Below are 14,024 nucleotides of genomic sequence, written 5' to 3'. Positions count from 1 at the left end.
TAAGTAACTATGATCGTCCTCTGCTTAATGACTTATGTTGTGAAGTGTATTTTAATAAAAAACCTGGAACAGAACTTACTGGGCTGCCTTTTGGACCATCATCTCCTGGGGGTCCCTTAGGGCCTGGAGGTCCAGCAGCACCAGCCGGACCAGCCTCTCCCTTCTCTCCTCGTTCTCCTCTTGAACCCTACAATAATATGCAGCATGTTACCAGTGCAATTACTTGTATAAGCTAGAATTCAGAGTTGCTAGTGTACAACATGAGGAAAATGGCCTTTGGAAGATAAATACAATCTCTTTTTTACGTCATGGACATTATAGATAAACTCTTTGTTGTGTTTTTTTTTAATAAAAATGAAATGAAATAGACTGAGATAACTCACTGGTGGGCCAACTTCTCCCTGAGGGCCTGGCTCTCCCGTTTCACCGGTATCTCCCTGAAAGAGGTGGGCAACAAGGGGTATTAGTAGGTGAGAGAGAGACATACATTACAAGTAAAGTGATTTGTTGATCTACTGTGGTTCTAAAAATCCCATAATTTACTGCAGCCCCTCACTGTCCCAGTGTCCTTGTCACCAAAAATGGGAATAGAAAGAGATGGCACAAGAGATTTCAATTCATCAAGTGCAGGCAGACTGGGTGGCAGGAGCAAGGACGGCGCTGACCTCACTGTTCTCCCTGGACCCTGCCCATATATCTTGTCCTCTTCCTTTTGCCTTATTGGATAGTTGCCCTGTTGACTCACCTATATGCCAGGCACTATCGTTATTCACTGCCATATGAGACTACTGTCCTCCCTACTGAGGTCTACCACACACGTGTTTAGTGGAAACATATTAGCCCATGTCATGTTTGGGAAACAAGGATGTCAGTTGATGGCACAGCTCTGCAGAGCCAACGACAAGCTGCACGGTGACTCGTTATGATAAGCATATCCAGATTCCCTCTAGCATGAACAATGGCTCTGTGTTGTGAACATCAACTGATACTCTAAATTAGTGTCTGGCTGTTTTCCAAAATCTGCCTCCATGCTGTCAAGAAATTCCCTCTAAGCAGCTGGTATGGCTGTTTACAAGCCTCACTGATCCGCCTGTATTAGCGGCGTACGCTGCTGTTTTATGCAATGCTGCGCCTCCAAAGCCCTGCACAGGCCTTGACTCCATTCTTATGATGACCTTCACTAAGGACTGCTGAGAATAGGAAAACCAGGAAAAGGCAGCTGCTCATCACACACAGTGAGGGATGTGTTTACCAAAAAAAGGCCAGGACTCTGTCGCTTGGCAGCTCCCTGGGCTGGATAATAAAATGCCAGCTCAGCTGACGCCCGATTAGCCCAAAGACCGCTGTGTTTGCTTGCACAGAAGCAGGACAGGCTATCCTCGGGGAGATTAGAAAGGAGCAAGAGGTGATTCTATTGACCGAACCAGATAAAGCAAATTATACCATCACCCCGGACAGCAAGCGCTGAAAAACAACAAAAAAACAAAAAAACTGCACAGCGCTGCATTCCAGCGGCTGCAAAAACTACCAAAGGAGGCCTCGATGATGAAGCAGAAGCAACAAATGAAAGCTGTAGCCGCCTTTAATAATGCATTTATCTTCTTAGAATTGCAGTAAGATCTTTTTGACAATTTATTTATAATCTCTCCACCCCAGCAGCAGGCTACTGTCGGGAATGACACCCTGTCCATTCGATTTGGCGTGCATCTGTCACTCTCGAGTAGGAAAAAACATCCCAAATGGTATCATATAAATAGGCATGTGAAATATTAATAGCTGCAAAAGCCTTTCAAGAGGTATCAGTCTTTGTATAAAACACAACCCAAACAAACTGCTTAGCACAATGAATCTGACTTTTTTAAGTTCGCTTCTCCAAGTTAAAACTGTTTCTCTATGACAGGTGAGTCTGAAAACAAACATACCCAGCACCGCAAATATATCTATAACGGAGGAAAAGTTCGATCGTCAGGAGTCTAAACAGCTGATATGAATGTGTCATATCAGAATTTCAACTCATTAAATATTGATTATGTTATCAGCCTCAAAAGTCCCACTACTGATGGGACTAATCAAACTACATTATACACATGAATGGTTGAGTTTCCGGCTAAAATCATTCCATCCAAAAAAAAAAGAAAAAGAGTTTTACCTTTTCTCCAACAGCACCAGGGTTTCCAATACCACCGGGAGGTCCCTGAGAACCGTCGGCTCCCGGGGGTCCTGAGGGACCTCTGGGACCAGGGGGACCTGGTGGACCCTGTAGGCAACAAGCAGAGCCACCTCAGTTTAAGAAATGGAATTCATCTTCATGCTCCTTGTAGTGTAAATGTGCTCAATGATAACACAGTCAGAATGCGCACAAACTAAGCTCTTACCATTTGGCCAACATCTCCAGTTTCACCTTTCTCGCCAGGTGGACCAGGTAAGCCCTGAAAGGTTAAAAAAATTATTTAATCAGATCTTTCTAAATAAAACCATGGTTGAAGTTTGCTTAATACTCTAGTTCGCACCTGCAGACCAACTGGGCCTGGAGGTCCGGGGAATCCTCTGGATCCTTCATCTCCTTTCTGGCCAAACATACCCTGCTGACCTCTGGGACCAGGCTCACCATCTGCACCCTGCACAGCAGAAGAGATAATGAGATAATGAGAGTCAGTCTGCTAACATATAGATAAGGCACTGAATAATGTGAACACATAGCTCAAAATGGACACTTACAGCAGGACCCGGTGCTCCAACAGGTCCTTGAGGGCCAGTAGGACCGGGTGGACCCTGCAGTTGGGGACATGAAAAAGCGTAATTTTGTCTGTCACTCAGTATTTAAAATTCATGTATCAGCCTCAGAATTCTAGAAAGCAAAACAATGAATAAATGATGTGTTTTCTACAGACAAACTTACATGTTCTCCTTTGTCACCCTTACTTCCTTTCTGGCCCGGCTCTCCAATCTCTCCCTGTGAAGAGAGCATCAAAGCGTGAAACAAAAAAATAGCCAGTGGTATGCACATAAAAGGAAAATAAAACTTTGACAATGAATATTCTTAACAATCTCTAATTTGCCTGAACTGTCCTTCCTTTCAAAAGACATTGTTTTGTACCTTTAGATCTGCCTATAGATATCTCAATTACATCACTCCTTCTCTAAAAAATATAAGTCACTTCTGAAGGGGGCTTATCGTGATGGCTGACTCAGTGACAGAACAAGCAGCCACAACAGAATATATTATGACTCCCATCAGAACCTGTTTAAACCAGAATATACCAACTGAACCTTGTACTTTGTTCCCCCCAAATGCCTGTGTGGGTGTTAAAAATAATGCTAATAACCACCAAAAACCAAAGGCATTTACTTTGGTGTTTGAATCAGAAAAAGCTCTTTCTGTGGTGGCTTTAGTCTCCTAAATAAAGGCCATTCCCTGTGAGCTGGGCTTATAATGAGAAAGTGTCTGAATGTATGTAAACATTATCTGGCAAGATCGTTTTTTATCTGCATGGCAAATACCCTCTGTATTCTCTTTGTCCGTTTACACCACGGGGAATGTTGTAAGGCCAGTTAAGAACTGAGGCATTCTTCAAAGGATGAGAGATTATCCTCTGAGTATTTCCGCAGCTGATCTTCCTGCAAATGTTTTAGAAGGGATGAGCAGTTGCTTGGATCTGAATACTAAAGGGTCACTTTCACCCATCCTGTCGCTGCCTCTCTCTCTGTGTCTGTTTGTAAAGACGGGTACAAAGCAGCAACAAGGCCAGTTCTCCTTTTAAGGATCTGTTAATCGATGCAAACCCTGTCAGACAAATTCCCCTCACAGCGTTTTAAGGTCACAGAGAAAGAGACAAGAGGGTCTGGCTGGGAGCCCAATTGCAAAGTTTAGTGTCTAGTTTAGGTCTGTGCGTACACAGAGAGACACAGATTGTGAAACACAACTGCTCAAAAACCAAAAAAAGAAATTTAAGTGCAGCTTTATTAAATTGCATTATATTTTTCTTCACGTGGATACAAATAAACCAAAAATACTATCGTACCTTGTCTCCGTCCTCTCCAGGTGGGCCAGGAGGTCCTCCAGGTCCTGGCAGACCAACAGGTCCCTGAATACCATCTCTTCCAGCTGGACCTTGAGGTCCTTTCTCTCCCTAAAATAATGATTGTTGACATAGAGCAACATTGTGTTTGTCAGTGAGACAAAAATGTGCAGTGTAGCCATGCTATTCCTACAATGTGGTGCTCTTACCGGTCCACCTTTCTCTCCAGCAGGGCCTGGAGGTCCCTGGGGGCCAGAGCGTCCTGGGAGACCTGTAGGTCCTGCTGGCCCTGCAGGACCACGCTCACCAGGGGAACCCTACAGCAGTACCACACAATGTGTTATTAGCTAGCTGGTAGCTAGTTATCGAAATAAGACACCATTAATATCAAAGACATCCAACACAGGAAACTAAAGCATAATATCAGGCACATCAAATAGGTCAGACCTCCCTTATGTAAGTAGCAAACAGTGCATATCATTATATTATATAAGGGTCTGGAATAGCTGAGGGTAGGAACTTTACTATGAAGATATCAGAGATGCAGAGAGAGTACAGAAGGTGAGAGTGACAAAGTGGGGATACGGATGCGGTAAATTGTACTCACAGCAGGGCCAGGTGGGCCAGGAGGACCCTCATTCCCTTTCAGGCCATGAGCTCCCTGCAGATGAGAGTGAAATAAAGGCCTCAGAAAACAAACACATCTGTTGGGGAAGCACACATTCTACCTTACACTGCACTCCTTATCTGCAAAGAGGCTCAGCATGAGATGGAAAGCCTCCTATAGACTCCAAAGTGAAGGTTGAGAGTTGAAGGGGAAAACAGTTTGGCAAAACTGCAGCAAACACCCAAAGGAGCTAGTGCATCACATAAAGTCTGAATCCTAAGGTTAATGAAAAGGCTTTGTAATAAAATGGCATGAAGAAAACAGCATAAGTTGCGTAACTACCAGATCACGACTTTGTCAAGTTAGAATTATTTGAAAAAGATAGAAAAATCAGCCAAGAGCAGGCTGTTCCTTTACTGACGAGTGGATCTGATATCATCTCCATTTCTTGAGGTTTACCGCATTCTTACAGAAATTTAATAGTCCAGAACTATTATGCAATAACCAAGCTGTGAGTGATATTGATTTTGTCACGAGGCTTTAAACAAAGCAGAAGGCAATACTAACCACAGGACCAGGCAGACCTCTCTCTCCAGGGAAACCTCTTTGCCCAGGTGGGCCATCTTTACCAGACGGGCCAGCAGGGCCAGGATCACCCTGTAAGTGAAATGGGAAACAAATATGAGCTTTGTAGTTACATACATGTATTTTAATTAGCTGACAGTGTTAAAAAAAAAAAAGTTTACTAATAAATAGAACTTCAAGTTTCACCTTGGCTCCTTCTTTTCCTGCAGCTCCAGGCAGACCTTGCTCACCAGGTGGTCCCGGGGGTCCAGGGTGTCCACGTTCTCCCGTTTGTCCAGTCTCACCTGTTGGTCCCTAGAATTGAAAATAAATAAATATATCCCATTCAACACTAAAGTATAAAACCAAGTTACAGAGGAAGTGTGAAAAGAGGGACAAAGCAGAGAGCAAAATCAGCAAATTAACACAAAAATGACATAACAATTTTTCCATTTATTAGAAACGTGGCGAGGAAAAGCTGAACATTTGCTGTGTGGGAGGCTTACTAGTCATTAAAGCCACATAGAGCTTCATTATTATGAATGTCCTCAGCCGGCATTAGCAGAACGGCTGGGAGGAAAAGTCTGTTAAACATTTATGCATAATGGATGAAGAGCCCATTGCAAATATGAAAGAGGATAAACAACACTTAAGTCGTGGCTCTTGAGATATAGGTAAGAGGAGCTAAATCGATTTTCATTCACCGAGCAAAATGCTAAGAAAGCATTCCTAATGACAACTTATAGGTTTCTATTGTGCTTCTGTGTGTGAAAGGTTTGTAATTCTGCAAGAGCCTAATTTTTCGAAAAACAATGCAAATGCATATTTAATTATTTTTTGTAGGAAATTGATAGCTATTTGTTTGCGCACAAAGGAATACAGTGAACAAAAAGCTGTGCGTCAATGAAGCAACTAAGAGAAACACTCAATGGCTGTCACTCACCTGAGGTCCAACCACTCCTGGAGGACCAGGAGGGCCTGTTTTGCCTTGGAATCCCTGTGTATTATAAAAAGGAAATAAAAGTCATAAAGTTGCCTCAGTGGATATAGATATAAGATAAAGAGTTGAATAACCAAAGCACAGCACACACTCACAGTTTCTCCTCTCTGTCCAGGATGTCCTGGCAATCCGTCTTTCCCTGCAGGTCCCTGAGAATTTCAAACAAATTAAAGAATTTATATTAAAGGTCACACAGAATGGAAAGACAAAGGGCAAAGGTCATATTTCAGTAGAGTGTCTGGACTTACAGGGGGGCCCTTTGGTCCTGGGAAACCTGTTGGTCCCTGAGGTCCAGGCAATCCCTATAAAAATTTAAAAAGCACATAATTGAGTTAATAACTGAGTTATGCACGTCCCGAGAATAAAATGACTCCTGGCGATGCTGTTACGGTACGTACCCTCTCACCGGGAGGTCCCGGTGGGCCGTCATTCCCTGAGTTACCCTGGACACAAAAAATAAGGAATCAAATGTGAACATGTATAATGACATATTTCAGAAAGTGGCATTAAAATAAATACTAATACTCACCTTTGGACCAGCTTTTCCTGTCGGTCCTCTTGGTCCTCTCTCTCCTCGAGGCCCCTTAAGAAAGAAAAAAAAAAGCTTTTTAACAAAAAAAAAGTTTGTAAAGGATGCATGTGATCTGAAAAGCTTGGTTATTGTCTCAGTGTGGATTCCCCTTCGAGCACGCTCAGGTCGAACGGCCACTTTTACTCAGGTGCCAAGTTCGCCATCTGCATGGAAGCACGAGTCTGCTGAGTAAGACTAACCGTTGGTCCTCTCTGTCCGCGTGGGCCCGGCTTTCCTGCTGTTCCCTGTGGACACGAAGAACACACACAACGATCAAAGGAATGCCACTCACATTATTAAGATCCTGCATCCTCTGGAAGAATGACTCTAATGCCAGGAGACAGACATGTTTGCAAGCACAATTGAGCCATTTATGAGCTCAGAAATAGTCTTTTTATAATAAAATAGGATTTACTGTAAAAAAAAAAAGACCATTAACATTTATCTTCACTTACATGTGAAGTCATTGCCACCTTGGAAAATGATATTTTAATAATCAATTATGCATGATATAGCAATTTTGCAGCAGTGTTACAATGACACTGGCTACATACAAATTTAATGAGGAAAACTATTAAATCTTTTATGTAGCTTTTTAAGTTTCAAACAAGTGTTGTGAAACTATCTTAATAGCTCTATTATCCCTTTCTGTCTCGGAGCTGGGTCTCATAAACTTTACAAATGTTTTGTGAAGATGAAAAAGCTTAATGCGCCTTGCTCCACTCGTGTTGACAAACCATTACTCTTGCAGGCGAGCTAATGACCCATCCCTTCGACAAAAGAAAATGAAGCATTGCTCAAGAGCCACAAAGTGATAAACAAAGCTTTTGGGGTATCCAAATGAATTGTGCAAGTGGTAATGAAAAGCAATTGCGATGGTGAGCAATTGTGTCTCTGTTGCTTTGTGTTAGAGCCATGCAACTTCCACTAGGTTGATAAATCTGGAGCTGGGACGGGAGCCTGTCTCTGGCGGTACGCCTGTATCCAACCCTTGAGGGAATGAGAAGAATATCAAGAAGTCTATCTACATACATACCCGAGTTCCTTTCTCTCCATTGGCACCAGGGAAACCTTGGAAACCCTGGGATCCCTGTGTGTGAGCAAGAGAGCAATTAATCATTTGAGAAGCAAACACAGTCACTATATTCCTTGTTTATACCCCTAGCTTAATACATTTAACAGAAGACTGCATGCACAGCATTCCTTTATTGCTATTGTATCAGCAACTGAAGGCTGACACCAAATAGCATATTCAAATCCCCAGCTCTTTGATCAGGAAGCTTCAAGCATGTCCGCTTGTCAGACTGCAGCTTTGCCTCAGAGAGGCTAAACGATGAGCCATCAAAAAGTTCAGCAAAAGCAGCCTGCACATGCACGTGTGTGTATTTTTTATTTTCCCCGTTCTCTTTCAAATACACACAGAAAAGCACATTTTGGTCAGGTTAACTGTGTCTCTGTGAGTTCTAACATTAGCTTAAATTAAATTGTCAAGTAAGTTTAATAACAAGCAATGTTGGCCAAAGCAAGGAAATAAGACATAATTTAAATTATTACACTGAATTAAAAGAAAGATAAAGTCACATTAAAGCACAATTAAAAAAAACTGTTTAAAAAAAAGAAAGGCAATTATTTGAGAATAATTTGGGATTATTAACACCATACACTAAACAACTTACACGTAAGTAGACATAACCTGAAAAGGCTTATGAATGGAGGTATATTTTCAGCCACGAAAAAACTATTGGAGAGCTAGATGATCAGCAATTAAACCAACCTGACAGGCTCTGCAAATATGGAACTTAATAAAATAGTAAAAAGCAGCAGTCGACTGACCCTAACAAGTGTCACACAAGTTCATGTGTCCATGAACACAGAAAGCTCTAACAGATAACACAGAGCTAACCCAGGGACTGGTGGTGAAATACTGTATGTTCATCTAGCGGTATCATTGGTTTCATTGGTGCCTCGCCCAAATTAACATACAGTAGTTACTGTAACCGAGCACGGATATGGTAAAATCAGTAAATTAATAACAATGCTCTTTAGCAGTATAAATGCAATTACCTTTGGTCCTTGTCTTCCTGGGTATCCTGGCAATCCAGGAACTCCGAGTTTACCCTGTAAAAGAGAAAGATTAGTAAGTATACTGTTATATACGGTCCTGACAGGAACTTATAAGAGTTTATCAAAAAGTATTTACAAAAATTCATTTACTACTTTTAACAAAAAGAACGACAAGGTTGAGCTCCATGAAACGATTCATCAAATTAAGAGACATAATAAGGTTCCTGCTCTATGTAAAAATGTAAAAACTGAACATTTAACGCAGCATTTACTTAATCCACTGATCTTCTCCTGCCTCAAACCAAACTCCTTATTAGAGCCGTACCAAATTATTCCTCTTAATCCGTGACACCTGATAACCAGTGATAACCTCTTCTCATATTAAAAAGACAAGATGTTTCAGACTTTGAGAGAAATGTGTGCTTTTGGCATCTGCCAAATGCATGGCGATGATGGGATTATTTCAAATAAAATCCTGTAAAAAAAATGTAAATAAATGTTTTTAATTAAGCATTCTCAAGCCAACAGAGGATTTAAATTGGCATCAAATTAAAACTTATAATTACAACGTCTAGTAAGTCTGTTGATTTATAATTTAATATTAACACTGTCTTTGCTATAGTACCTATAATCTACACATACATTATACTGTATATGAACCTTCTCTGTACCCAGCTGAACTACTACACTCATCTGAAGGGCAGCAGGACACTACAGCCATTACACAGAGGCTGCCAACTGTGTTTACTGTGATTAGCCAGGTTGCTACAGAGTAGCCGCAAACAGCTCTATATACATGAAGCACTCTGCTTATAAATCTCATCAATCCCGTATTCCACAGCCTCTATTTCAGCTATGTCTGTAGCAAAAGCAGTGTCTTAATTTTTTTTGATTCTTGCAATGCAAGAAGTATTTATAATGTTGAACACAAGATATTTTCATGAACTACATAAACCAAAATAGCAGCACTTGTGAAGATGCCCACACAGTCTAAATAGGGTTTACGAGTTATCTACAGACTTTCTTTACCTCGCTGATCTCCTAATTCCATGTACATTCCTAACTTAATGCAAGGAAAGAAGGCTGGCTCTCTCCCACAGTATGCTGTAAGCTCTTTGCATCTGTGAGTTTAAGTAATAAAAACTCTGTTATTCTAGCGAGTAACATCTCCATTAAAACGTGCAGAAACACTACAGTGGTATTTTTAGAACCGGATCAGTGTGTAGGGAAAAGCTGGTGTGAAGGCTATAATTAGGCATGAAAGAGACTGCTGTTAGCTAATGTGTGACCAAGATTCGGATGGACATCTGCTTTTTAAATTACACTGTGAATAACAAACACAAGTTTCGTCTGTCCTCACTGGATAAGGATTGGACCAGTCAAGCAATTACTCTGCCTCTGTTTAAGTCAGTTTTTTTAAGAAGCTCACCTTCTCACCACTTGGGCCAAGAGGACCAGCATCTCCTGGAAGCCCGGAACGACCCTTTGGCCCCTCGGGGCCATCTTCACCTCTGGGTCCTGCTGGTCCAAGTTCTCCCTGGAAAGCACAAGATGTAAAAAATACAAATGCCATTAGCCTGTATGGTAAACAAACAAACAAACAAAAACAAGGTACTTGAGCTCATCTTTCCCCTCAAGTTTTGCAAAGATTATTCTATTGACTGTGCATTCACAAATTAGTAGCATCAGTGGGAATATTTTTCCACTCATATAGCTTTCTAAGGTGATTACAATAAATCTGGGTACTATAAGAGAGATCTGAAACAAGTATTTTGCTATGACTGGTATAAAAAAACAGTTTTGCTCTCTATAGTCTATAGCTTGTTGCCTTAATAAGCAAGATGCTTGCCTTTAAAGTATTTTACTTCCTCTGAGGGAGTATATCAACTTGTATGTTTACTCATAGTCGCCATAGTTTATCTCATTTACATAATGTTTAGTAGGCTATTCAATCACTTGAGCGAAATGTCCTACAAGACTGTGGTAAGCGGTCACGTGCCTGCAAAACATCTATTAGCACTAATTAGCTGGTTGCTAACCAAGCTAGCTTGCACTTTTGACAACTTAGACCTCCATCCTCTTGCACAAATATGGTCACTTTTTGCTCTATAACTTAAGAATGCTTTGCTTTTATTATTCATCGAAGAAATCAATCAATTCTTTGTTTATATTTCAAAACTGTTGTGAGTAAAAAGGTGCTTAAGGATGCTAATTTCTGTTCCTTCATCATTAAAGAAATTAGCTATTTTAATATTGCTTCTCTTTTTAAGTGTGCTTTCCTTCAAGCGGGACACATATTAAGTGACAGACTACAAACTCACTCTGACAGCCAGTCACTGTTGCATGAGACCTGGTGGTGTGTAAAAAGATATCTAGCTAAAGGCTTGCGCAGAGTTGAAGGCAAAGCCAGTGTGCTCACACACCAGCACTTAAAACGGCATCAGACAAACTGTACTTGACTCACACTTGCAAGCTCATCAAACAGAACACTTTAAATTGAGCACACTCACACACTTTTCATAGGCACGCTTCAAAATGAGTCATTTAGATTCCGGTCTATGTGCATCTCCAAAGCAGAGGGCCTCCTCAAATCTTTGCTTTCATCTGGATCTGCTGCATCTCCAGAGGAAAATAAGCCGGAGCCCCATGTCTCTCTCCCGGGTTTAAAGGGGTTTAAAGTGCCATTGATTTCTCCTTCCTTTCTATGCTCAGCTAGAGACAGCCTGGTCAGGGATTGGAGGGTTGATGTTTGAAGTATTAGCTTGTGCAAGTTATGTTTCTTACTGTAGAAAGCATTTTTTTCTTAAGACTTGACAGTGTAAATCCCTGAAGCACTTTGGAGAAAGAGGCTGTAGTCGGGAAAACCTGTCAAAGTCGCGCTTTTCTCCTAAAGTTGTCGAGGTTAGGACTGACTGGAAAGAGGCAATGGGGATGGAAAAGAAATTGGAAACTGCTCACATTAAAACAAACGCACGCACACAAACCGCTTGTCAACTGGAACAACACCTTATGTTTGCTCATTAGCCACAATTCCACGGTAGTCACAGAGGCTTAGGCAATGAAAGTGGATAAAGTGACAGGAGTGGTTGCTCCTTTCACTTACTGTGGATAAAGGTCACCCTCACCCCCCCAATAAAACAAAGCTAGTTCTGAGTGCAGCACTTAAGAGTTGTTTCATTAATGTGATCATTTGAGTGATTCATCCAGCAGTCAAGTTTAAACAAACAAGCCTTACCCTGTCGCCTTTGATACCCATATCTCCCTTGAAGCCGGGGAAGCCGTCTTCTCCCTAGCAGAAGGATAAAGAAAACGATGTTGAAACCATTTGATTGGTATGCATGCAGAGATGATCAAATAAGTCCACACAACTTTCTTAGACGTTTTTTAGCCGGCTGTTTGAATTCCTTTACCTTTTCACCCTTGTGTCCTTTAAGGCCACGCACACCGTCAGCTCCCTGTGATACAAGAACAGGCAGAAATTACAAACCAGTGGGGAGGATAACGGACGGCTACACTTTTTTTAAAACTTACAAGTAAATTGTGCAAAAGAGGATACTCTTTAGGATGGATTCATTTTCATTGTTTTGGTGTATAAATTAGCATACAAAGTTTCTTCCTTCTTGACCAATCTTTTCATCTTCCCTGAGAGCAGACTTCAGCCATGTAACAGGGGGACTATTAGCTACGAGTCGAGCCACTTGTGTGATCCCCCTAGCTCAGTAGCAGCTTTAATGATTGGATCAGTCACACTTTCTTTCCAATAATTATTTGATGGGAATTCTTTTGTCTCGGTTTCATCAGATACTAATGGCATAGAGGAAGGAGAGGGCTGTGCACCTTGAACTGTTATCAGCCCCTTTGCCATCTCAGTCTTTCTGACAAACACGGACAGAAGCCTATACAAAACATTTTTAAGGGGATTTTTATTTATTTATTTGCAAAATCACACTAGTCTGGTTGGCCAAACACCAAAAAAACAACAACAACAACAACACTCAAATGAGATATTGGGGAACTATTAACACATTAAATGCAAAGTACAAAAAAATACATAAAATTAATTTCTTAGTGGTTGATAATCAACTCACCTTCACGCCTCGAGGCCCAGGATAACCAATAGGTCCTTGAGGGCCAGGAGGGCCCTAGAAAGACAAATATTTAATAAGAGTTTGCAGCACGTAGTTTTTAACAATCCAAGCATGCACACACACACACACACACACACACACATTTTGCTAATCTTATCTTCGTGAATGCAAACACATTTTATGCAAATGTTTCTGAACAAGGACAACAGGAGGGGAAACGAAAAAGCGAGAAAAGCGTAAATAAAGGAAGGAAGAAATGAAAGCTAGCTCATGGGAAGCAAATGTAATAAAACTCACCATGTGGCCTTTCTCTCCAGAAGGCCCCTCTTTTCCAGGGTGACCCTGTGAATTATTAAGAGCAATATTATGGCATTTCATTTGAGGATAATTACTACCATAAATACCACAAGGCCCCTTAAACAGAGAAATTAGGTTATTAAAACTGTTGGAGGGACGTATCAAAGTGGAAAACTGCAAAAAAAAAAAAAAATAGAGCCATTGCAGTCTAATTGCATTTGAGATTTGTATTAAAGAGGCCCTACTAACTATCACTGAGCTCGAAAAGCACAGACTGTCATTTTCTTAATTTTGTACAAGCAATATAGCAAACAGCATCGTGCATGTATGACACAAAACTCCACCTCATCAAAAAACGCGCACATCCACACACATGCATGGATGCTCATCTGAAAGGACTAAGAGGAAAATGATTGCATTCTCATTAACAAAAGGAGCTGTGCAAACCCTCTGATGGGCTATTAGTGATATGAGGATGGAGAGAGAAACAGATACAAGGGAAGAGGCAGAAAGGGAGCACTAAGGTTTGGAATATTGTGCTTGCTTTATATGCAACAAAACAGATTTAACAGGAACAGCCTGGCTGTGTAACTCAGGGAGAACTACCCTCAAAAGAAATTATTAAAAGGCTGAGAGATATTGTGTGTCGTGGGGCTCTACTTTATCTCCTTTTTCTGTTTTGCTTTTTTTTAACATCTTTTTCTTGCCCTGTAGTTATTCAAATCTTGGCCCTATCTCTCTTAGGTGCCACCTGGTACCTTCCAAGAAACATCTGCCATTATAGCAGGTGTACTGTCTGTGCAGGGATGTCAGA

The 14,024-nt window shown here is 41.1% G+C and overlaps 1 protein-coding gene across 1 annotated transcript in view; it reads right to left on the bottom strand.

The window, feature by feature from the left end:
- Positions 1-14,024, bottom strand: part of col5a1 (procollagen, type V, alpha 1) — a 76,626-nt gene that overhangs the window by 12,217 nt on the left and 50,385 nt on the right. The window contains exons 26-50 of the mRNA XM_040000100.1: positions 13,211-13,255; positions 12,914-12,967; positions 12,236-12,280; positions 12,061-12,114; positions 10,255-10,362; positions 8,826-8,879; positions 7,798-7,851; positions 6,962-7,006; positions 6,720-6,773; positions 6,589-6,633; positions 6,439-6,492; positions 6,286-6,339; positions 6,134-6,187; positions 5,398-5,505; positions 5,194-5,283; positions 4,627-4,680; positions 4,229-4,336; positions 4,023-4,130; positions 2,900-2,953; positions 2,719-2,772; positions 2,511-2,618; positions 2,376-2,429; positions 2,150-2,257; positions 384-437; positions 80-187 (exon numbers count right to left, since the gene is read on the bottom strand). Of these exons, the coding sequence (XP_039856034.1) occupies positions 80-187; positions 384-437; positions 2,150-2,257; positions 2,376-2,429; positions 2,511-2,618; positions 2,719-2,772; positions 2,900-2,953; positions 4,023-4,130; positions 4,229-4,336; positions 4,627-4,680; positions 5,194-5,283; positions 5,398-5,505; positions 6,134-6,187; positions 6,286-6,339; positions 6,439-6,492; positions 6,589-6,633; positions 6,720-6,773; positions 6,962-7,006; positions 7,798-7,851; positions 8,826-8,879; positions 10,255-10,362; positions 12,061-12,114; positions 12,236-12,280; positions 12,914-12,967; positions 13,211-13,255 (1,728 nt within the window). The remainder of the gene's footprint in view (positions 1-79; positions 188-383; positions 438-2,149; positions 2,258-2,375; positions 2,430-2,510; positions 2,619-2,718; positions 2,773-2,899; positions 2,954-4,022; positions 4,131-4,228; positions 4,337-4,626; positions 4,681-5,193; positions 5,284-5,397; positions 5,506-6,133; positions 6,188-6,285; positions 6,340-6,438; positions 6,493-6,588; positions 6,634-6,719; positions 6,774-6,961; positions 7,007-7,797; positions 7,852-8,825; positions 8,880-10,254; positions 10,363-12,060; positions 12,115-12,235; positions 12,281-12,913; positions 12,968-13,210; positions 13,256-14,024) is intronic.

The sequence above is a fragment of the Simochromis diagramma genome, unplaced genomic scaffold (genome assembly GCF_900408965.1).
Source record: "Simochromis diagramma unplaced genomic scaffold, fSimDia1.1 OVJJ01000596.1, whole genome shotgun sequence".
In the NCBI taxonomy this organism is placed as follows: Eukaryota; Metazoa; Chordata; class Actinopteri; order Cichliformes; family Cichlidae; genus Simochromis; species Simochromis diagramma.
This window is presented reverse-complemented; position numbering and strand designations above follow the sequence as displayed.